Source organism: Gymnoscopelus microlampas, assembly GCF_963454915.1.
Source record: "Gymnoscopelus microlampas genome assembly, chromosome: 8".
Taxonomy (NCBI): domain Eukaryota; kingdom Metazoa; phylum Chordata; class Actinopteri; order Myctophiformes; family Myctophidae; genus Gymnoscopelus; species Gymnoscopelus microlampas.
In genome coordinates, this window is record NC_139945.1 from 23,190,122 (window position 1) to 23,213,078 (window position 22,957).

The 22,957-nt window shown below is 42.7% G+C and overlaps 1 protein-coding gene across 1 annotated transcript in view; it reads left to right on the forward strand.

The window, feature by feature from the left end:
* The window catches only part of abcc5 (ATP-binding cassette, sub-family C (CFTR/MRP), member 5), a 34,848-nt gene extending 12,120 nt beyond the window's left edge, over window positions 1–22,728 (forward strand). Inside the window, exons 13-28 of the mRNA XM_084065245.1 lie at window positions 20–144; window positions 1,064–1,136; window positions 1,309–1,512; window positions 6,005–6,148; window positions 6,881–6,974; window positions 8,078–8,262; window positions 10,359–10,635; window positions 11,060–11,342; window positions 12,392–12,578; window positions 13,564–13,653; window positions 15,348–15,537; window positions 16,794–16,953; window positions 17,978–18,056; window positions 18,627–18,740; window positions 19,736–19,900; window positions 20,715–22,728. Coding sequence (XP_083921371.1) covers window positions 20–144; window positions 1,064–1,136; window positions 1,309–1,512; window positions 6,005–6,148; window positions 6,881–6,974; window positions 8,078–8,262; window positions 10,359–10,635; window positions 11,060–11,342; window positions 12,392–12,578; window positions 13,564–13,653; window positions 15,348–15,537; window positions 16,794–16,953; window positions 17,978–18,056; window positions 18,627–18,740; window positions 19,736–19,900; window positions 20,715–20,816 — 2,472 coding nt within the window. The 3' untranslated portion in view covers window positions 20,817–22,728. The remainder of the gene's footprint in view (window positions 1–19; window positions 145–1,063; window positions 1,137–1,308; window positions 1,513–6,004; window positions 6,149–6,880; window positions 6,975–8,077; window positions 8,263–10,358; window positions 10,636–11,059; window positions 11,343–12,391; window positions 12,579–13,563; window positions 13,654–15,347; window positions 15,538–16,793; window positions 16,954–17,977; window positions 18,057–18,626; window positions 18,741–19,735; window positions 19,901–20,714) is intronic.
* The last annotated feature ends 229 nt before the right edge of the window (window positions 22,729–22,957 follow it).

Genomic DNA, 22,957 nt, shown 5'->3' on the forward strand with positions numbered 1-22,957 from the left:
CTTTATGAATTGTTGACAGATGTCTCTGTTGGAGGGCAGTATCCGTGTCAGAGGAGACTTTGCGTACGTTGCCCAGCAGGCCTGGATCTTTAACGCTACGTTACGAGAAAACATCCTGTTTGGGAAGGAGTACCAGGAAGACAGGTGAGACTAGTCAAAGATGGTTCATTTAGAAAGATAGACCATTCCAATTGGAGCCACTAGAGGCGAAATGGTACACAAATCGTCTCCTAGTGCTGACGGCAGATCTCGCGAACGTCCAATGTTTACTTGTGCTAGATCCCGCGAGAGTGTGTTGCTTGGACAGAGAAATGTAAAAAAAAAGGTGATATTTTCCTGACTTTTTCCTCATTTTAGTATGAAAAACTTGGGGAAATTGTGTGGCTTGTGACGATCGGGTCCAATATTTAGTTCAGTGACCATGGGTCTAAAGAATGGTTCAGAAGCTGTGTTCATGTTCACTCTTCCATTGGAAATAATAGACTCCAACCTGCTTCTGATCTCCTAAAAAGACGGCCACCTACTTCACGCAGATACGATTTAAGAAGATAAACCGGAGATGGCATGTCTGTCTTTTCTTTTTCTTTTTTTACCAGGAAGACAGGTGAGATTAGTTCTGTTTGGGAAGGGGTACTCCCTTTTTTCCCCCGAGGGTTTCGCCCTTAATATTTTTATCCCTAATCTTAACCCTAACCTTAACCTTACAGAAAACTATGCCTAAGCCTAACCACAACCTCACAGAAACGTATACCTAAACCTAACATCAAAACCACGCCCACCCGAGGCAAAACCCTCAGAAACGAGGAAGGGAGACTCTTTGGGACAGAGTGCCAAGAAGAAAGGTGGGACTACTTACTGATTCCAGTTCTTGGTGATTCCCATTCCTACACCGCATGTCGGAAAACAAACCTTGCGATAGTTGTTGCGAAGCCCTAGGTTGGAGCCTCTATAACTGTAGCTTATATGATAAATCCAGCCCAGCCTGTTTGGTTGTAGTGTCAGGAAGTGCAATACTAGCAGGTCCAATCATTGTTTGTCTATTTGTCTCTCTCTCTCTGTCCAGGTATCAGTGTGTTCTGAGTACATGCAGTCTGAGACCAGACCTGGCTCTGCTGCCCAACTCTGACCTCACTGAGGTGACATCATTTCCTCTTCCTGCAACGTAGAATGGCAATAATAACAATAGTGAAAATATCCCATCAGCAAGTTCACAACGCGCATGTTGATCAGATATTTCCGCTTTTTGACGAAGTATTTAGGGCTATGTGGTTAATATTAGTAACTAATCATATTTTTCTCTCTTCTCAGATCGGGGAGCGCGGTGCTACTTTGAGTGGCGGTCAGCGACAGCGAATCAGCTTGGCCCGTGCGCTGTACAGCGACAGGGACATCTACCTACTGGACGACCCTCTGAGCGCGCTCGACACGCACGTTGCGAACCACGTCTTCAACAACGGCATCAAGAAACACCTTCGTCACAAGACCGTCATCTTCATCACTCACCAACTCCAGGTAATTACTCACCTGGTTCTGCTGGTCCATTCTGCCAGCTAGTTAAATCGAGCGCAGCGATAGTTTAGGTAGGCACGGCAGGCAGGAAGTGTACACACTCAGCCTCACCCCCCCGCCCCATACCCAGGGGGCAAAGGGGGGTATGCTGCATTTGCTCTGCTATAAAAGGTTGGCCACCAGAAATAATATCTATGACCCCGTAGGATCACAACCTATATGGACAACCCGGTCAATTTTTTGCTGGAAATCCAATATGGCTGCCTCAATATTGGCCCCTATCAGTACCCAGGGGCAAAGGGGGGTATGCTGCATTTGCCCTGCCATAAAAGGTTGGCCACCAGAAATAATATCTATGACCCAGTAGGATCACAACCTATATGGACAACCCGGTCAACTTGCTGCTGGAAATCCAATATGGCCGCCTCAATATTGGCCCCTATCAAAAAATAGCTTTGGCAATAACTTTTGAACCAGATGGGCTAGAAATAAAAACTTGGTGTCTATTTCATGGTTTCAGAGCATGAGAAACTCAATGGAATACTTATCTTTATGATTGGGTGTGTCTGGCCCTTTAATTTGCATATTTCCAAGATGGATGCCACGCGAAAATGAGTTTTACTATGACTTTTACAGTGACAGCTTACTGTTATGGCAAAAAGTCTGCTTTTTAAGCAATATGAACACATTTGGTCAGTTTGAGCTTTCATTTCTATTTTGTCAATATGGCTGCAGTCATAAATAATGTATGGTATTACATTTTCCCCCAGATTTATTGATTTATAGATCTATAGTTGTGGGGATGATTGCAGAGAAAAATCGGAGAAAAAGCCCACAATGTATCTTATGTATCATTTTAATAAACTAAATACAATATAAACATACACATCCAAGACTTGCCAAAAACTTCAACTTTAGGGCTATACAAATTAACATAGTGGTATGCATTCAAGTAACATAACAAAATATAGACTACTTAGTGACAAATAGAGTAAAGGCGGAGTTGAGGTTGCCTACAAAAGGTTCATTTTGACCTCTATGGTGCTGTCTTGCCTGCTTCTAAAGCCAATGATACTATGGTACAATGCTATTCACTGTCACTGTTGTCATGTGTTGCACTGATCCTGCTGCATCGTGTCTCCAGTACCTGGCAACGGCATCCTAAGTAGCATGGAATTGCCTACTTTGCACAGGAACAGAGGCATGATATTGCCTTGTTCATTGACAAAGGCAAGGCTGGCTCGGTAGATGCAAGAGGGACTGCATTGCTAGCACTGAGAGACCATCCATACTCTGTGAAAGAAGGAATATCCGGCTTGGCGATATGCGCACATTTATCTATTATGGTTGCTAGAGCAGCTCTTCTCAGGTGCAGGTCAAAGGCATTCTCTGTCGGGGGCAGCAGCTTTAAGAGGGTTGATCTATTATTGAGGAACTTGTACACTCTAAGCTTACTCAGGTCAAAATCCTCCGGGTGGTCCGCTTTGGATGTATATACAGCAATTGTGAGGTCTCGTGCCTGATTGATGACGTCATATGAGAGGGAATCAGAAGAGTTCTCACCAAACTCCTCAAGTGCAGGGAGATCCAGACGCATGCTGGCCTTGAACCATGCCTTCTTCCCAGTGAAAAAGGGATAGCTGGTGGTATCTCTGCCACTTAAACTATGGATAAAGGGCAGGGCACGACACTGTGCAAGCCCCAGTGCTGATACCATTTGATGGATAGGAAGGTATGAATTGTGTTCTCACCCACAGCTCTGGAAGGCATCTGACATGGGTTGCTGCATAGTAAAGGCACATGATGATGATGTCTGTGTCATTGGCATGGATGACAACTCTGTCAACTTTGTCATTCTGGACACTGTACAGGGTGTGGAGTATTATTCTTGTATCAGCTTCCTGTTGTGTGGATTCTAGTGCAGGGACATCTTCAATAGACCCCTCCTTGATCACCACACTCCTTGTCTCTTCTTTAAACCACCCACCCAGGTAAAGATGTGTTGGACCAAGGGCTGACTTAAGTTTCTCATTTTCACACCATTCGTCACAGAGGAAACTCAATAGGTTTGCCTTGTTAGCTGACACAGCAAAAAACTCCTGAGGATCTGGAGCTGTGTAACGCATACTGACTTCATATTCTTTGGTAGGTTTTGGTCGAGCATATCTGTGTTCTTGCTCAGCTGTCTTAAGACTAGGTCCACTGTACCGGTCACAACAGAAGTGAATGATCTCTGTGCCAGCAGGCACATCATTCAACAGCAGACGTTGGTATCGTTCAGCGATTGTTCCAAATGCTTCACCTTTCAGGAACGACCAATGGCGTATGGCATACATGGCATCAATAACTACTGCTGTTTTTCTGTCTTCTGTAGGCAGGTCAGGGATGCATGCAACTTTGGTCTCCTCTTTCAGGACCTTCACAAGGCTTGCCTTGGTACCTGTTCTCATCCTGCCATCTTCCTGGAAGAGGGAAGGGGGGAAGCCACTGCACTCGTGGTTGCCTATAAAGTCAACAAGGTTGAGTTCTCCACCACTGGCTATGATTTGGGTCATGCGCAGGAGGGCAGTAATTTCATTGCTCTTGCCAGGTGCTGAGGTTTTCCCCTTAGACTTTTTAGATTTTGTGTTTTGAGTGTGGGAAGTGTTAAGCTTCATTATGCTTGTCTTCTTCTGTTCACTGGACAATGACTCACACAGTGCCTTCAGACCCAGTTCTTTCACACTCATCAAGTGGTCCTTGACTGTGGAATCAGCACACTGTCCTGTAGATATGTTGATCGTGGATGATGTGCTCACTGTAAATGGGTTAGTCTCCACTGCTGCCATGACCTTGACTACCATCTCTGCATCCCGGATTACACGACTCCGACCAGACTCATGGTGTGGGTTGGAGGAGTGGAGGTGGAGCATAGACTTGAGCTCTGCAGAGACAGCTGCAGTGAGTGGTTTTGTGTAGACCCATTTTGTCCTGGCAGCAGGGCTGAGTGTAATGCCATCCAGACTGCTTGCTTCCTTGGCATCGGCATTATAGGTCTGCTCCAGTAGCATGTCAAGAGAAACACTGTTGTGGCTGCCATCTGCTCGTCTGCCAACAAATACACCTGCCATCAGTGCTTCATGTACCTCTGAAGCTGTTTCTGGTAGTTTCTTCATCTCAGCCAAATACAGAGGTAAAGATTGCTGCCCGTACTTGTAGTGGCCTGCTGCAGTGAGGTAGGGTAGCATTCTTTCTGATTCACAGAGATGTCCTGTCCAGTCACCTTCCCGATCGTACTAGATAAACCTTTGGAGAATATCTGACATCTCCAGGAAGGTTTCCCAGAGGACTGCAGTTGGTTGCCCATTCAATGATTCCTGAAAAAGCAGCAGCTGCTCTCTTAGGACTGACATCTCTGGACTGCCATCTCTGTTGCCATAACAGTCAGCTGTCACTGTAAAAGTCATAGTAAAACTCATTTTCGCGTGGCGTCCATCTTGGAAATATGCAAATTAAAGGGCCAGACACACCCAATCATAAAGATAAGTATTCCATTGAGTTTCTCATGCTCTGAAACCATGAAATAGACACCAAGTTTTTATTTCTAGCCCATCTGGTTCAAAAGTTATTGCCAAAGCTATTTTCTGATAGGGGCCAATATTGAGGCGGCCATATTGGATTTCCAGCAGCAAGTTGACCGGGTTGTCCATATAGGTTGTGATCCTACTGGGTCATAGATATTATTTCTGGTGGCCAACCTTTTATGGCAGGGCAAATGCAGCATACCCCCCTTTGCCCCTGGGTACTGATAGTGGCCAATATTGAGGCGGCCATATTGGATTTCCAGCAAAAAATTGACCGGGTTGTCCATATAGGTTGTGATCCTACGGGGTCATAGATATTATTTCTGGTGGCCAACCTTTTATAGCAGAGCAAATGCAGCTTTCCAAAAAAAAGGGGGTTTTGCCCCCTGGGTACCATTCTCATTTGATACTTTAATACACCCACATCAGTCAGACGGTCTCTCCACGTTCAACCTCACAAGCTAGCACATACGCCCTCAATCTTTATGGTTTAGTCTTTTTAAGCAGAACTGTTCACTCTTCATGCTCAGCATTGGTCTCAGCTCTGTTCCTGCAGCGTCTGTTATAAAACAGCATTTTTCACTAGAATCTCTACGTTACTGGATAGGATCATACAATGCTAGTGTTTGCCAATTCTTTAATTTAATTGTATTTCAGTTTGACTTTGCCTGCGCTTCTTGGTTTGGGAACAAGGTTTTGAACTTTTTGTTCTCAATTTCATTTAGTAGTAGTTAATATGGGGTAGTCAGGGGCAAGGTTCAACATGGTTAGTTTAAATAAAATTAATCTGTGTTATAGCAGTAGCACTAACAGTTCACTCAACTGGTTGACTTTGAGCCCAAAGTTTAGAAACTGTGTGTGTGTGTGTGTGTGTGTGTGTGTGTGTGTGTGTGTGTGTGTGTGTGTGTGTGTGTGTGTGCGTGTGTGTTCAGTACCTGGTAGACTGTGACGACGTCATCCTAATGAGAGAGGGGAGTATAGTGGAGCGTGGTAACCATGACGACCTGATGAAGTTGAATGGAGATTACGCGTCCATGTTCAACAACCTGCAGCTAGGAGACACACCGCACGTTGAGGTAACCATGGTAACCACAAATACAGCCAGCGTTATTCAGTCACAAGCTGATTGACGCCTGACGTCCATCAGCTTCTTCAGGTTTCAGGCCCAAAGTACTTGGGGACTAGTCTATGACATCAGCGCTGTGTGGGTCTGTCTATGTTATTGTTGCTGTCGGGCACAAACTTTTATCTCCATATTCTAACTGTTTGTGTTTTTTCGTAAATTAACGCCCTACTTGATCATACTACAGCGTCACACAAGTATCACGTTTTTGATACTTTTGAATTTGAATCCTGAAAAGTAACAGTTTTGGACATATGAGGTTTCCACCCGACAGAGACGATATATTGGTATTCCGATTACGGTGTGGGTGAAATAGTCTCTCTCTCTCAATCTCTCTCTCTCTCTCTCTCTCTCTCTCTCTCTCTCTCTCTCTCTTCTTCTTCTTCCTCGGTCACTCCAGCCACCTACATGTCCTCTCTAACCGCCTCCATGAACCTCCTCTTTGGCCTTCCTCTTTTCCTCTTCTCTGGCAGTTCCATCTTCAGCATCCTTCTTCCAATGTACCCCTCATCCCCCATTTGCACATGTCCAAACCATCTCAACCTTGCTTCTCTTGCTTTATCCTCAAACTATCTATCCTGGGCTGATCCTCTAATGTAGTAATTTCTGATCATGTCCTGCCTTGTCACTCCTAATGAGAATAGTAGCATCCTAAATATGTTCTGAGTAGAGGTTTGTATTCCAGGCTCCAGGACTGAAACCAGGCAGTTCACTGAAGAAAACAACGGAGAAGAAAGCAGGATCTGTGAAGAAAGATCAGCCTGCCAGCCAGGACAACGGTACTGAGGCTGTTGATCACTAATCAATAAGCAGTAATGAGTCAGTAATCAGATACTGTATCTGTCTAACCCTGAACCAGCGTTTTTAACATCTGTGTGTGTGTGTGTGTGTGTGTGTGTGTGTGTGTGTGTGTGTGTGTGTGTGTGTGTGTGTGTGTGTGCGTGTGCGTGAAGGTCAGTGTGTAGGGTGACCACCTCCAAACAGGCCCATTGAGGGACAGGTGAACCCCTTTTGCGGGACATCGTGGGACACGCGCGCGTGCATGTGACCCGCTCGTGCGCTCGCGCGGAAATGTTCGGTTATTGTGCGGATTCTGTTAGTTTTCTTTCCGATTTTTGGTTACTTTATTTCGGTTTTAGGGTTAGGATTAGGGTTAGGTTAGGGTTATGTTATTTAATTCTTATTTTAATTATTTTGCCTGATTTTACCGATTTATTAGCAAAAAAAGAAAAAGCTAAAAGTTTGGGGCTGCGTGCGTTTCTCGTCAATGAGTATTGCAGAAATAATATGAATACTATTATGGGGATATGATATAATCCTATAGCCTACTCTAATATATTGGAAATGACAAAATAAATATAATAGCATTTTTTTTTCTCTCTCTCGAATCTTTGATTCACGGGACATTGTTCCGTTTGTGCGGGACTCGGAACAGACGGTCCAATTTCGGGACTGTCCCGCGAGATTCGGGACGGGTGGTCACCCTATCAGTGTGTGTTTAAAAAAAGAACAACTTAGGATGCCCAAAAAGGAGGCAAAAGGCTGGCTGTCTCTGCCATAATTAGTAGCTGCCACATATGGCGGAGACGCTGTCACTTATACCCATAGAGTACTGAGTGACATGCTTATTGTATCATGAAGACATATGCCATGATTTTGTGAATGTAACCTTAACTGTACCTTTAATATTTGTGTCCTTATATGCTCTCCTTTATGTGGACATGAATACATTGTTAACATGTGTGTGTGTGCGCATGTGTGTGTGTGTGTGTGTGTGTGTGTGTGTGTGTGTGTGTGTGTGTGTGTGTGTGTGTGTGTGTGTGTGTGTGTGTGTGTGTGTGTGTGTGTGTGTGTGTGTGTGTGTGTGTGTGTGTGTGTCTAGGTCAGTGTGTGTTGCCAGAGGAGTGTGCACACGGCGGGGTGTCATGGAGGGTGTATAAGGAGTACATGCGTGCATCAGGAGGAGTTCTGGTGTGTTCATCCATTCTGCTGCTGTTTGTTCTCAACGTTGGAAGTTCAGCCTTCTGCACCTGGTGGCTCAGCTACTGGATTAAACAAGGGAGTGGAGTGAGTACTACTCGACTACAACTACTGTTACTACTACTACTACTACTACTACTATTACTACTACCACCACTGCTACTGATTGATTGATTGATTGATTGAATACTTTATTTAGAAAGACATGGTAAAAGTACATGGAAGTACAATTCACAATACAGGGTACTCTAAACTGGATCGCTCATAAAAGCACTTGGCTTATGTAAAATGAGATCCCCACACACTCAAATCATGATGACATTTAAGAAGACATACAAATATACACTACTATGCAGAACGTCATACAATCAGCTTACAGGTTACTGGTATGAAAAACAAGAAATATGTACAATAGACAGGGCCGCATTAACCGCGGAACTTAGTGGAACTTGTGTTCCACGGCCCGCAGCCTGCAGGGCCTTGTGAGAATTGTGTATTTAATTTTTGTGTAAAGAAAAAATGTTGATTTATATTGGTCAAATAGAACCGAATTAGACCGAATTAGACCCGAATTAGACCGAATTAGACCCGAAAAATTTCACGCGCGTGCATGTGCGTGAAATTACACCACTGGGGGGCCTTTGATTTTGTGGTGTGGCCCTGAGGGGTCTTAATGCGGCCCTGACAATAGACAGTTTTAGCGGGGGGGGGGGGGGGGGGGGGGGTGTAGGTTAAGACTTTGACAGGGGCCGATTTGGAATTGCAGCCTCCTGAAGGTGATTCTTTAGGGCAGTTTCTTTGAAAGTGAGTAGGGTTTTACACTCCTTTACTCCTTTGAGTAGGGCATTTTGTTGAATAGCATAAGAAAGAGTTCATTCCCTTGTTTGTGCCAAATCTGGGTTGAACATGACTACTAATACAGTAGTACTAGGCAAGAAAAGGCAGTTTTATTTGTATAGCACATTTCAACAACAAGGCAATTCAATGTGCTTTATACAGAACATCAAGCAAGGGAACACAATTATACAATGATATTAGGATGCATAAAACAAAAGAAGTAAAAGAAATAACAGATACAGTTACAGTGCAGAAGAGAAAGAAAAAAAGAAAACAAGAAAGGTAACTCAATCAAAGGCAACGGCAAACAGCAAGGTCTTTCTAGTTGTGTTTTAAAAGAAATAAGAGTGGCAGCAGACCTGCAGTTTTCTGGGAGTTTGCTCCACATATTTGGTGCATAAAAACTAAATGCTGGTTCCCCACTTTTATTGTTGGTTTTACTACTACTACTTGTACTACTATTAAAACTCTTCCTGTGTATCTTGTCAAGAAAGTCTGTATCAATCAATAATTCTTTAGGCAAATGGAGTCGGAGACGCTAAGCGTTGTAGAAGTTTAATACATGTGCTCATGGGAGAAGTACATTCAGGTTGGTGGTGAAGTAGTTCTCTAAGGAAAGCATGGAGAAAGCATGGCTAATATACTGTAAGGGTCACATGACCAAGCTGTGGCACGTGACCAAGCTGTACCCAAAACAATAACTACCCATCCTATGCCATGGCATTTTGACTCTCTGATATTCAGATGGTCAGAACATATCATGATAAGGCTAAAGGTGAACAACATAATAACAATATAAGGTGTAATTCTACCATATTTCTTCCACAATCTCTGCTGTGACAATGTAGGTGCTTGCCGACCTCAGCGGCCCAAACAGTCCATTGCTGGGGTGGTGTTTGTCCTTCACAATACTTTCAGCTCTGCTCAAACACCATTTTATTACTACCCACTAAATGGTAAATTGTATAAAAAAAAGAAGGACAAAAAATAAGAAAATATATAGTTGACTTACTTAGGGGGTATTTGAGAGACATGTGTCAACACTTTTGTAAGGTAAAATTACATGGTGCCCACACTTTAATAGCGCCTTTATCCAAAGCACTTTACAATGTGCATTACATTAACTCATTTACACACATTCACACACCGATTTTGGAGGAAACTATGCAAGGCATGAACTTGCTCATCCGAAGCAGTTAAGGTTTAAGGACACTTCATCACTAGCTGAGGGGGAGCCTGGGATCGAATCGGGAACCTTCTGTTTCCCAAATGGCCGCTCTACCTTCTGAGCCACTGTGTGTGCGTGTGTTTGTGCGTGCGTGCATGTGGTGTGTGTGTGTATTCAGAACACAACAGTGTTTTTAGGTAACAGTTCGGTGGTCAGTGACAGCATGAAGGACAATCCCATGATGCGTCAGTACGCGGTGGTCTACGCCTCCTCGATGGGGGTCATGTTGCTGCTCAAACTGCTGAGAGGAGTGGTGTTCGTCAAGGGGACGCTGAGAGCGTCCTCTGTTCTGCATGAGGAGTTGTTCAGGAAGATTCTTCGGAGCCCCATGAAGTTCTTTGACACGACGCCGAGCGGTCGAATACTCACCCGCTTCTCTAAGGACATGGATGAAGGTACCACGACACCACACCACACACCACACCACACCACACCACACCACACCACACCACACCACACCACACGACTAGGCCTGCAACTACCGTATTGATTATTTTCTTAGCTATCATTCTATCAATTACTTTTTCGGTAATCAATAGAATAATTGATGTGTTGATGTCTGTCTCTGTCTGTCTGTCTGTCTGTCACTCTCCTGCCTTTATCTTTCACTCGCTCTCTGTCTCTCCTTCTGTCCCTCTCTCTCTGTCTCTCCCTCTCTCTGTCTGTCTTGCACACAGATTAGCACTTATTTTATACCAATGTTGTTTTTCTCTTATTTTAATGCTGCACTTTCTCTCCTTTTACGTTTTAAATGTGTCTGTCTGTCTATCTGTCTGTCTGTCTCTCTGTCTGTCTGTCTGTCTGTCTGTCTGTCTGTAGTTGACACCCGCTTGCCGTTCCAGGCAGAGATGTTCATCCAGAACGTCCTCCTTGTGTTCTTCTGCCTGGCCATGGTGGGCTGGGTTTTCCCATGGTTCCTAGCGGCGGCGGTGCCCCTGGTCGTGCTGTTCTCGCTGCTTCACGTGGTCTCGCGGGTTTTCGTGCGTGAGCTGAAACGCCTGGACAACCTGACGTTGTCTCCCTTCCTGTCTCACATCTCCTCCAGCGTGCAGGGCCTGAGCACGCTGCAGGCCTACGGGCGCACACAACTCTACATGGACAGGTACACTGAAGGCCTACGGACACACAACACTACATGGACAGGTACACTGCAGGCCTACGGACACACAACACTACATGGACAGGTACACTGCAGGCCTACGGACACACAACACTACATGGACAGGAACACTGGGGAGTACTTCCGGGGCAGCGCCATGTGAGCACGCGTTTTGGTTGAGCTCCGAGCCGGTATTGTGCATAATGTAAATATTTCACCAGTTTGACCACAAATCTACCACAAAGTGTGTGAGAACACTCAACAGAGACATTGAGATCTTTTTGTTTTGCCTTCGTTGTAAAAACTGCAGCCTACGATGCCTAAAAATCCTAAAGCCGGCCCCGTTGCTAAGGCTACACCGGCTAAAGCTAGCTCGGATGATAATGCTTCACCGGCTGGAACTAGCTCGAATGCTAATGATACACCGACTGTGGCTAGCTCGAATGCTAATGTTACACCGACCAAAGCTAGCTCGGATGCTAATGGACAGGAACACTGAAGGCCTACGGACACACACAATTCACAATTACAATTTCAATGTAGGCATTTAGCAGATGCTCTTATCCCGACTTACAATAAGCAAGGTAAACACATGCATCAAATGCAGAGAGATAGTGTAGTGCCTCAGTAAACTAGGATCACAGGTAAACCAAGAACTCAGTCAAACAATATCAAAATGATAATCTGTACATTGAAACTATAGGATACCAGGTACACAATGAAACTAGCATCTGTCTAAATCTAAATGAACCTTGTGGTCAAGAAAAAGAAAACAAAAGAAAACAACTAACAAAAACACGAGCTAGGGATGGGTATTGCTAAGATTTTACCGATTCTGATTCTTCTTATCGATCCCAGTTTCTCTACGTTGGTTCCAAAATGTAAAAATATGAATTGAGTCAAAGTCCTACAAGCTCCCATTGTTTACATTGCTAACAATATTGTCACCTGATGGTTTGATCTCTGTGTGTGTGTGTGTGTGTGTGTGTGTGTGTGTGTGTGTGTGTGTGTGTATGTGTGCGTGCGTGCGTCTCTGTGTGCGTGTATCTCAGGTACCAGGAGCTGCTGGATGTGAATCAGTCGGTGTTGTACGTGTGGAGTTGTGCGGTGCGTTGGCTGGCCGTCAGACTGGATGTGATCAGCGTGTTTCTCATCTGTATTACAGCTGTTCTCGTGTTGCTGATGCACGGACAAGTGGCCCCGCCCTACGCCGGTCTGGCCATATCCTACGCTGTACAGGTCACTAACATTCACTTCAATCAATATCCTAAGCTGTACAGGTCACTAACATTCACTTCAATCAATATCCTAAGCTGTACAGGTCATAATACACTACGTTATAATACCATACAATACACACATTTTCTTTTAAAAGAAACTGCAAGAGAAAACCATAGCTAGTATATGATGCCATGAATGAATGCCTTTTGAAGAATAACATTATACATAAGAAATGGAGTGAAAAAGTTGCAATTAGAGCCTCCTGTGCAGATTTATTTTATTTATAGTTTTGTTGTGTTAGATAATGTGCAAGTACTATTGCTTTCTATTCAATTACAGTTCTGCTGTTTTTTTTGTTTTGTTTTGTTACAGATCAGGAGGGTCACACAAAGTTTGTCAATGTTTTATGATAAAAATATACTGTAACAGTAAAATATCTTAATCTAATAGACCATAGATGCTATGGTTTAGTGGTGTTGTTTATAGATGCTATGGTATAATGGTATAATCCATAGCGTAAGATTCCCTGACAATGTGGTGAGAGAGTTGGCTCAGAACATGTAAGATGTTGCTGGCAGGCCTCCAGTTAGTTGAAACACAGCCACTGTGACCCGATGAACAAACTCCAGTGTTTCACAGTAACTGTGTTTGGTTGCCGAATGTCATCTAATGTATGTTTGACATGCTGAGTTCCGTAAGCAGCCAGATTGCCTGTGGTGCCAGTTTAGCATATGAAGGCACTTTAGCATCACTGATAGGCTGGCTACCTTATTTTCCCTAGGGAAGATATGGCAGCGGACCAATCCGCGCAAGTTTATCCCCCTCTCCTTTTATCAATTCCCTCACCCAGGACAAATAAAGGCTGGGTATGTGATAGAAATCAATCAATATATTAGAGTACAATAGAATAGAAACGTCGATGTGGAATTTTGTGTGTGTGTGTGTGTGTGTGTGTGTGTGTGTGTGTGTGTGTGTGTGTGTGTGTGTGTGTGTGTGTGTCTAGTTGACGGGACTGTTCCAGTTCACGGTGAGGCTGGCATCAGAGACAGAAGCTCGCTTCACCTCCGTAGAGAGAATACACCACTATATACAGGTACTATACACCATGGTTGTTATTTTATTTTTTTTACGTTTTGATTAGTTTTCAAAGTGGGTTTGCTCTTTAAAGCAGCACTATGTAACTTTCCTCTTATACCCCGCATTTGAACCCTGTTTCCTGCGCAAGTGCTGCGATGTCTAGGTGAGACATGACCTTTGACAAGATCTAAATGTCTCAATAGAAGAACAGGGAGTCAAAATACAACCACCCCAATTGTATAAGTTATATTGTATTAACATACTCTACCATTCAGATTGGACAATGCCATTTTATTCATATAAGAAAAGTTACATAGTGAGGCTTTAACTTAGTAAAAACACTCTCTATTAGGCTAGCCTGGGACCAGACGAATCTGCCAGTGCAAAAAAAGAAATTGCCCTCAGCGATTTGGGTCTGGCGCCCATAGATATAGAAACCTAGATACCTCATTGGCCTCTGCAGTTCAGCAACCTGTATCGCAATACCCTTGTATTGCTTCCGCCCTCAGTCGCATGCATCACAGAAGGGGGCGTTCAGTAGGCCTCTGATTGGCCTACCAAACGTCCCCTTCTGTGACGCACGCGACTGAGGGCGGAAGCTGGTGCACGCCCGAGATACAGACGCCTCAGAGCCGGAGGAGGCGTTTACCTTTATATGTCTATGCTGGCACCGCTCCGTTGTGAATCCATTTCCTGCTCCCGAAGTCTGGGTGACCAATCAGGGCTCAGTATTCCAATATGGGAGACTGTAATTGGTTGTTGGTTGTAGGTCTAACCAATTCCGTCCAGAGCCATTGTTTTGATCTCGTCCCTTGGGAAAAAAAACTTCCTCATAGAAGCACCAGACTCATATCCACACAGTGATATAGTCTGGCTACGCGAGGCTACTACTAGGCCCCCTCCTGTTTTCGCTCTACACTAAATATCGTTGCAGAAATTAGCCACTCAACATTGCCATTAATAGTGATTAATTAGATATAACTAGTCCATACCTGGTCGACGCATCCGTGGGGGGATATGCGCACATGATCTGGCAACCCGGGAGGCAGTTCGTTCCATAGCTGGGCAGCCCCGTAACCATTTACACAAAAAAAGCTAATAAACAGCTGAATTTGGTGAAATCAAAAAACGGGCTTCGCAGTTCTGTGCACATGGTAATGGTCAATGGCTGTGTGCAAATTCAGATCAATTGGTCCAGCCACTGAGGAGAACCGGGCGTTTTTGTGCGCACAGCACAGACAGACAAAGGTTTGTAGAATTATAGGAGTATAAGGTATATCTTAGATTAATTGTGACTTAAAAGATGAATACTTGTACAGCTCTAATAACCAGGGGTGCAATGCTCACAGGACGGCCTTGCACGCCGTGCATGAACCTATTTGACCAGGAGCATGCGCAGGCTCATTCATAGATTTAAAACTACTTTAAATTCACACCTCAATAAAGTTTACAAAGGCTCCCGACTCACACCTGGCGAATTAACATAGGAATGAGCCTAGATGCATATCAATTGTCCATTGTGTGACCTGTTAGTGTAGGTGTTAAGCGACGTGTGCGGCATGTCATTAAAATACAGTACAACCACGTTCCAATTCAGCATTGCAACACTGCTAATAACTGTGTGTGTGTGTGTGTGTGTGTGTGTGTGTGTGTGTGTGTGCGTGCGTGCGTGCGTGCGTGCGTGCGTGGGTGCGTGCGTGCGTGTTTCAGTCATTGTCCCTGGAGGCTCCTGCTCGTATAAAGAACCGCGCCCCGCCCTGTGATTGGCCCCAGCAGGGGGAGCTGGTGTTTGAGGAGACAGAGATGCGTTACCGTGACAACCTGCCCCTGGTGCTAAAGAGACTGTCCTGTAGGATCAAACCAAAAGAGAAGGTCGGCATCGTTGGACGCACCGGCTCAGGTAGGAGCAAGGGGCAAGTCTTAGATATTTACGATGAGGCCGACAAAATGGCCAGAGTGGCGCTGTTTTACCCTGCGCCGACCTGCGGTGTCAGAAAGAATTTATTTTAACGCAAGTGAATGGGTTTTTTGACAAACTTTAGACTAGATTTTCTTACTGTAATAAAAATTGTCATAAATTCTATATGCTTCCAGTCGCTAGTTTAAAGTCTCCTTTCAATCATCAGGATATGCGTTTTGCTAAATTATGGTCCTATTTATTATAAAATTGACGATAAAATAGGCTATTCTCTAGGAGGGGCGGGATGATTTGATTGACAAGCTACACAACCAATAGCATTCATTCCCCGCCCCCCGCTCTTGATTGACAAGCTACCCAACCAATAATGGTCTGGTCTCATTCTGACGCGTATTGAAAGATGGCGGACCTACAGTCTTGCAACAATCGGCTTCATTTTCGGTCTGTAGAAAGCAGCGGAGGGGGTTTGTCCATCTCATTTATACAGTCTATGGGTAGGAGTCTGTCTGTCTGTCTGTCCTACAGAGACAAACAACACTGTCTGTCGGTCCTACAATTTTTAAGGTTTCTTTAAAACACAGAGAGCATTCTACCTGATTTATACTTTTTTTGCGAGGTGCATCGATGGGGATTCCAAGCCAATAGAAACTTCAGCCTGGAAAATGAACATGCTTAAATAGAGGCTATTGTTCTTGCATTAACAAAATTACAAGTTACAATTTTCTTTTTGAAATGACCAAACCTTCCTAACGATGATGTCACTGGTAGGCAGGTTTCTGAAGTGTCCACTGCCCTCCTCTGAGACACTAGAGTGAGTAGACAGAAATGGTGCCATCTTATAATGAACATTAGTGAGGACCAGTTATAATGAAGATAATAATGATTATCTCCCAAAGTACCCAAAGGCGCTTTACAAGGGGGGCGGAGAAAACATCAACAAAAACAATCAAGTTTATTAGGAAAAACACAGAAAAAGAGTTTGTCTATCTATAGACAAAAGCATTATAAATGTAACTGTGTTGTTTTACATTCTTTTGCCTAATAAAAATTTCAATCAATCAATCAATATAGAGTAAAATCAATAAAACAGTGGAACAGTATATTCTCTCTCTCTCTCTCTCTCTCTCTCTCTATGTCTCTCTCTCTCCAGGTAAATCCTCTTTGAGTGTGGTGTTGTTAACCATGTCTCTCTCTCTCTCTCTATCTCTCTCTGTGTCTCTCTCTCTGTCTCTCTCCAGGTAAATCCTCCCTGGGTGTGGTGTTGTTTCGTTTGGTGGAGCCTTGTGGAGGTTCCATAAAGATCGATGGCATCAACATCTGTGACATCGGCCTGGCCGACCTCCGCAGCAAGCTGTCAATCATCCCGCAGGAGCCAATCCTCTTCAGCGGAACCATCAGGTAGGAGTGAGGCTAACCGGGGTGGGGGGGGGGGGGGGGGGGGGATTCAGTCGGATATAATTAGATCAGTGGTTCTTAACGTGGGGTCCGAGGACCCACAGGTGTCCTAGAGCAGGGGTTCTCAAACTTTTATACCATGACCCCATATTATATTTCGTCTATTTTTTGTTGCCAATGCGCGACCCCAACGGCACCTTCCCACAACCCCACTTTGGGTCGCGACCCATAGTTTGAGAACCACTGTCCTCGAGGGGATTCCAGGGGGTCCCCAGCTAAAATGAATGATAGTCAGGAGCCAAATGGACCCTTATCTGTTTGTAACTCAGAGAGTGTACAAATACATTCTGTACATTCAGGATTTAACAGTGTAGATTGGTGTCCCAGAGATAACAGTGGCATCCGTGGTCTAATGCAGGGGTCTTCAACGTTTTCAGGCCAAGGACCCCTTGGCTGAGAGCGAGATAAATCAGGGACCCCCATTATATATTGTATAAAATATGTATTTTTTCATAGATTTCATCGGCAACTTCATAGACCTGTTTCACAGCACTATCATGTTGAATTCATGTTAATGTGTATTTTCAGACATTTAACCATGCACTTAAACAATACTTAGTAAACCTGACCTTTCACTCTGTACTTAGTCTGCTCTTTTTTCCCCCTACACCAAACCACTTTGCCGAAAATAGCAGATCTACAATGTGTGCTTGTAGATCTGCTATTTTTGGCTAAAGTTCTCTTCAGAATAGGGATGCTTGGTTGAAGTGGTTAATGTAGAAATCACACAAAGATTTGGCGGACCCCCTGTAGTAACTCTGAGGACCCCCTAGGGGTCCCGGACCTCCTGTTGAAGACCTCTGGTCTAATGCATATCAAACTGGGGGTCCTTAAAATGAGAAGAATTGAGAATCACTGAATTAGACTCTACTCATAAATACATGATGTGTTGTTTTGAAATGCTAGCATGTTATGAAAATGCTAGCGTTTTAAAACAAACTGCCATGACAATTTGTTGTTGTTTTAGGACAAATCTGGACCCTTCTAACCAATACCAGGAAGACAAGATCTGGGATGCCCTGGAGAGAACGCACATGAAGGAGTGTGTGAGTAACACACGCACGCACACAGTTCAGCCCACTTCGCTCCCTGCATACAGTCCTTATCATTTCAAGCAGGGTATAAACGTGGTCAACATTTAATGCTTTTTTAATCTCTTAATGTTCTGTTTATCCAGTCTTAGTCCTAGTGCTTAACCAGCACTCTCAGAGCTGCTGGCCCCATCCTGATCATTCCCTGCTGCTGGCTCTACTCCTACACCCAGAGAGCAGGACTTATAATGTCCCTGGGGTGAAGTTCCTGAATGAAGTTCCTGGCTGCGGTCAAAAAGGGGGCTTACTGCTTTCCTTAGAGTCCTTCACTTGCCGGGTTCACCATTTAAGCAGTATACTTTTTAGATCTGCTATTTTTGCAACTTCTTGACATTCTTAAAACATTTTGGGAAAAATGTTGTATACGTATAATAAAATGCTCAAAATAGGGATGGATGCCAGGTTGAAAGTTGTTAAAAAATACTATTCAGACTTATTTTCTATCCACCTATCCATGTTTCCTAACTCATACCCTTGTGTCCTATTACCTGCCCTTATGGTCTGTCTCCTATCCTTGTGTCCTAGGTGTCTCAGCTGCCTCTGAAGTTGGACTCTGAAGTGGTGGAGAACGGAGAGAACTTCTCTGTCGGAGAGAGACAGCTGCTGTGTGTGGCCAGAACTCTGCTCAGACAGTGTAAGGTAGGTTGATCTTTAACCTGCAGCGCAGGTAGGTCAATGGTCAGGTAGGTTATGGTTAAATGGGTTATTATGGTTAGGTAGGTCCTGGTTAGGTAGACCATGGGCAGGTAGGTTATGGTTAAGTATGTTATGGTCAGGTAGGTTATCTTTAACCTGCAGCGCAGGTAGGTCATGGTTAGGTAGACAATGGTCAGGTAGGTTATGGTTAAGTAGCTTATTATGTTTAGGTATGTCATGGTTAGGTAAGTCCTGGTTAGGTAGGTCATGGTTATGGTCAGGTAGGTTGTGGTAATCTAGTTCACTAGAGGTTCGGGACACTACGCGGCCCTCACATCTAGTAGCCTAGGCCCTCACATCTAGTAGCCTACAATATAGGCTATATACTATTATTCCTCAAATACAAACCCCTCAGGTACAGGGTGGCTTGCTATCTATCTATATAGCTATATACCTTTATATCTATAGTGTTGTGGCTGTGGGTGTCACTCACTTTGGAGAAGTAGTTTGACAGGTATTGAGGGCACTGAGGGCACTGTCTCTTTGACTATATCTTAAATACCAACCCCAGTGATATTTGCTTAATCCTGTCTTCTACCCTGAGCCATGGTTAGGGTAAACAGCACTCAGATAGTGTATGTTCAGTTTAACAGGTTAGACACATGACTTTACTCACAGTACACTAGGTTTAGTGCAAATAAGATGCTATTATGACTTTACTTAAAGCACATTAGGTTTGGTGTAAATACAATCTTATTATGACTTAACTTACTGTAGGCCTACATTAGGTTTGGTGTAAATAAGATCTTATTATGACTTAACTTACTGTAGGCCTACACTAGGTTTGGTGTAAATAAGATCTTATTATGACTTAACTTACTGTAGGCCTACACTAGGTTTGGTGTAAATAAGATCTTATTATGACTTAACTTACTGTAGGCCTACACTAGGTTTGGTGTAAATAAGATTATTATAGGATGTGTAATGATTCCTCCCAGGTTCTGATCGTTGACGAGGCCACGGCAGCGATGGACGCAGAGACGGACGCTCTGATTCAGGAGACAATAAGGACGTCTTTTGAGGACGTCACCACTCTGACGATCGCCCACCGCCTCCACACCGTGCTCAACTCCGACAGAATCATCGTCCTCAGCCAGGGACAGGTCAGGGTGCTGTAAACAATGTCACACAAGTTCAATTCCATTTTTTGATTGGTTGAATACTATCAACAAGCTTGTTAACAGTACAGGTTGTACAGTCAAAGGTAATGCTAAAACGATAACACAAAAAGCCCCAGGGGGCTTGTTAACATTGTGGTCCATTGTACTCAATTAATCAGTAATACATATATTACACACAACACAATGTAATTACAATACAATTCAATGACATGATTGATTTATTTTTCTTTATTTAAGTGTAATGCGTCCAAGGAAGCCCAGCCCATATGGACTTACAGGACACTTTTTCATTTCATTTGACATAAACAATGAACCGACATAATAATTCAAAAACAATGAACAAACGAATAACAAACTAAAACACTTAAGCTTCATACTGCACATGGCAGATTACATAAACACAACTTTAAATACCGCATTGGGCCTGTTACCTCACATCTTAACAGATACAATTACAATACAATACATATTGGAATACAACTCAGTAGCATCATAATATTTACAGAGAGAAAGAGGGGTGGGGGGTTCCAAAACATAAAATATGTTGTGGACACACACACACACACACACACACACACACACACACACACACACACACACACACACACACACACACACACACACACACACACACACACACACACACACACACACACACACACACACACATACAGAGAGAGAGAGAGAGAGAGATTTGCTGAATGTATAGTAGGATGTAGACGTAGTTATACAAAACACCAAATTGCATAACGTTTATTTTAAATGTATTTCCTGTTTCCTGATCTGATTGGCTCAGGTGGTGGAGTTTGACGAGCCCGCTAAGCTGCTGGCCAATGAGAACTCCAGATTGTGTGCCATGCTGGCTGCTGTGGAGAACAAGATATCTGTCAGAGGATGAGGAGGAGGAGAGGAGAACAAGATATCTGTCATAGGATGAGGAGGAGGAGAGGAGAACAAGATATCTGTCTGATGATGAGGAAGAGGAGAGGATGAGGATGGAGTGTCCAGTATGAACTAGGTGATATTATTATTATTATTATTATTATTATTATTAGACAGTGGAGCCTCCTCTCTTCAGACATCAAAGCTGTGATGTGAAGACATGGCAGCAGGTCCACACACAGTCAGTATTCAGTTCAGCTCCACATGGAGCTATCTTCATTTATCAATAATGATCACACTGTTCATTATACTGCTTATTACACGGTACTTAAGTACCATAATCAGTAACTTGACACAAAGTGTAACAACTAAAATTATTTTATGGATTTAAAAATATCTCATTGCTTCAACTAAAGAAAACGGTCCATTACTCTACATTTGCCACAGGTGACCAATCAGAATCGCTATAGATTCTGATTCATAGCTAGAAAAGCTATGAAATAAACTATCTGCATAAACCTAGTCTATATACAGTAGTCTATATTCAAATCCCCCAAATTATGTAAAGTTCCTTCCTTTTAGTTATTATGTTGCAACCTTTTACCCTAGACAAAGGGCCATAACAACAATTTAAACCTAGTCGGTATACAATATAAACTTAGTCAAAATACAGGATAAACCTATACAGCATAAACATAGGCTGTATATAAACCTAGTATGCAAACCCAGTCTGTGAAAACCTATTTGTTAAATAAACCTATTCTATTACATAAACCTAATCTATATGTAAACTTAATCTATACACGTCTGGTCTTCATGTTAATCTAGTTTGTACAGGATATAAGCCTAGTACTGTATGTATATGAACCTTAGTACTGTATGTATATACACCTAATCTGTAGATAAACCCAGTATAGTTTGTATATATACCATACACCTGGTCTTACATATAACCCTATTACAGTATGTATATAAACCTGGTCTTACATATAACCCTACTACAGTATGTATATAAGCTTGGTCTTAAATATAACCCTAGTGCAGTATGTATACAAACCTTAGTACTGTATGTAAATACACCTAATCTGTAGATAAATCCAGTATAGCTTGTAAATATATCATAAACCTGGTCTTACATATAACCCTAGTGCAGTATGTACAGTATATAAACCTGGTCTTATACATATAACCCTAGTACAGTGTGTATATAAACCTAGTGTGTATATTGTAGTTCTAGCTACAATTATAATTATTTTGCTTCCTTACTCAATCAAGAAGTTGATGTCGTACAGTATCTAAATATACAAAAACTGTAAAAAGAAAAAAAAAACATTTCAGTGAAAATATGTCTTGAGTGGCCAAAGTATATTTTTACGGTCCAAAATATATTTTCATGTGAAATATGTGTAATATATTTTTGTCTGTGTGGTGTTTTTCCATAAAGGAGACAGAGCCTCCTTTTTATAAAAGGTTTGTTTTTAAAGGTGAGATATGAATCCAGTCTAAATCAGATCATAATTCCCATGTTTATCCCACTGAATTACGTTTTTTTTAAAGTTTTATTTATATTTTTTTCAATAACATTTTTGTTTCATTTATTGCTGCTGTTTCAAAAAAATATCACAATAAGCCTAGCACAAATGTTATTTTATTTCCATTTTTAAGATTATTATTACTGAAAGTATTTTGCTGTAGTGTTTAAATAATTTAGCTTTTTCATGAAAATATACATAATCAATGTGTGTTAATGATGTTTATGTAAAGATAACCCTGAACCATGCAATTAGGGCTGCAGCTATCGACTATTTTCTTAGTGATTATTCTGTCCATTACTTTTTCGATTAATTGAATTATCGAGTAGTGCGTTTTTGTTTTTTTGGTAAAGAAAATGTATATATCAAAGAATCGATTAACCACATGAGCTTATACTTTATTGCACAACTGTGTTGTCTGTCGTGCAAAATCCATTATTAGTCAATTATTTAATGACATTTTGGCTTATAAATTATCTTTTTCTCATGGATTAAATCGATTAGTTCGATTAACCGATGCGCCCCTAGATGCACTGTTCTGTCACTTCTGTCAGATTCACAATTGTGTGTTGTTGTTTTTTTTTACCTTCTAGAAAATGGATACTGTGCATGGCGCAGTTTAATG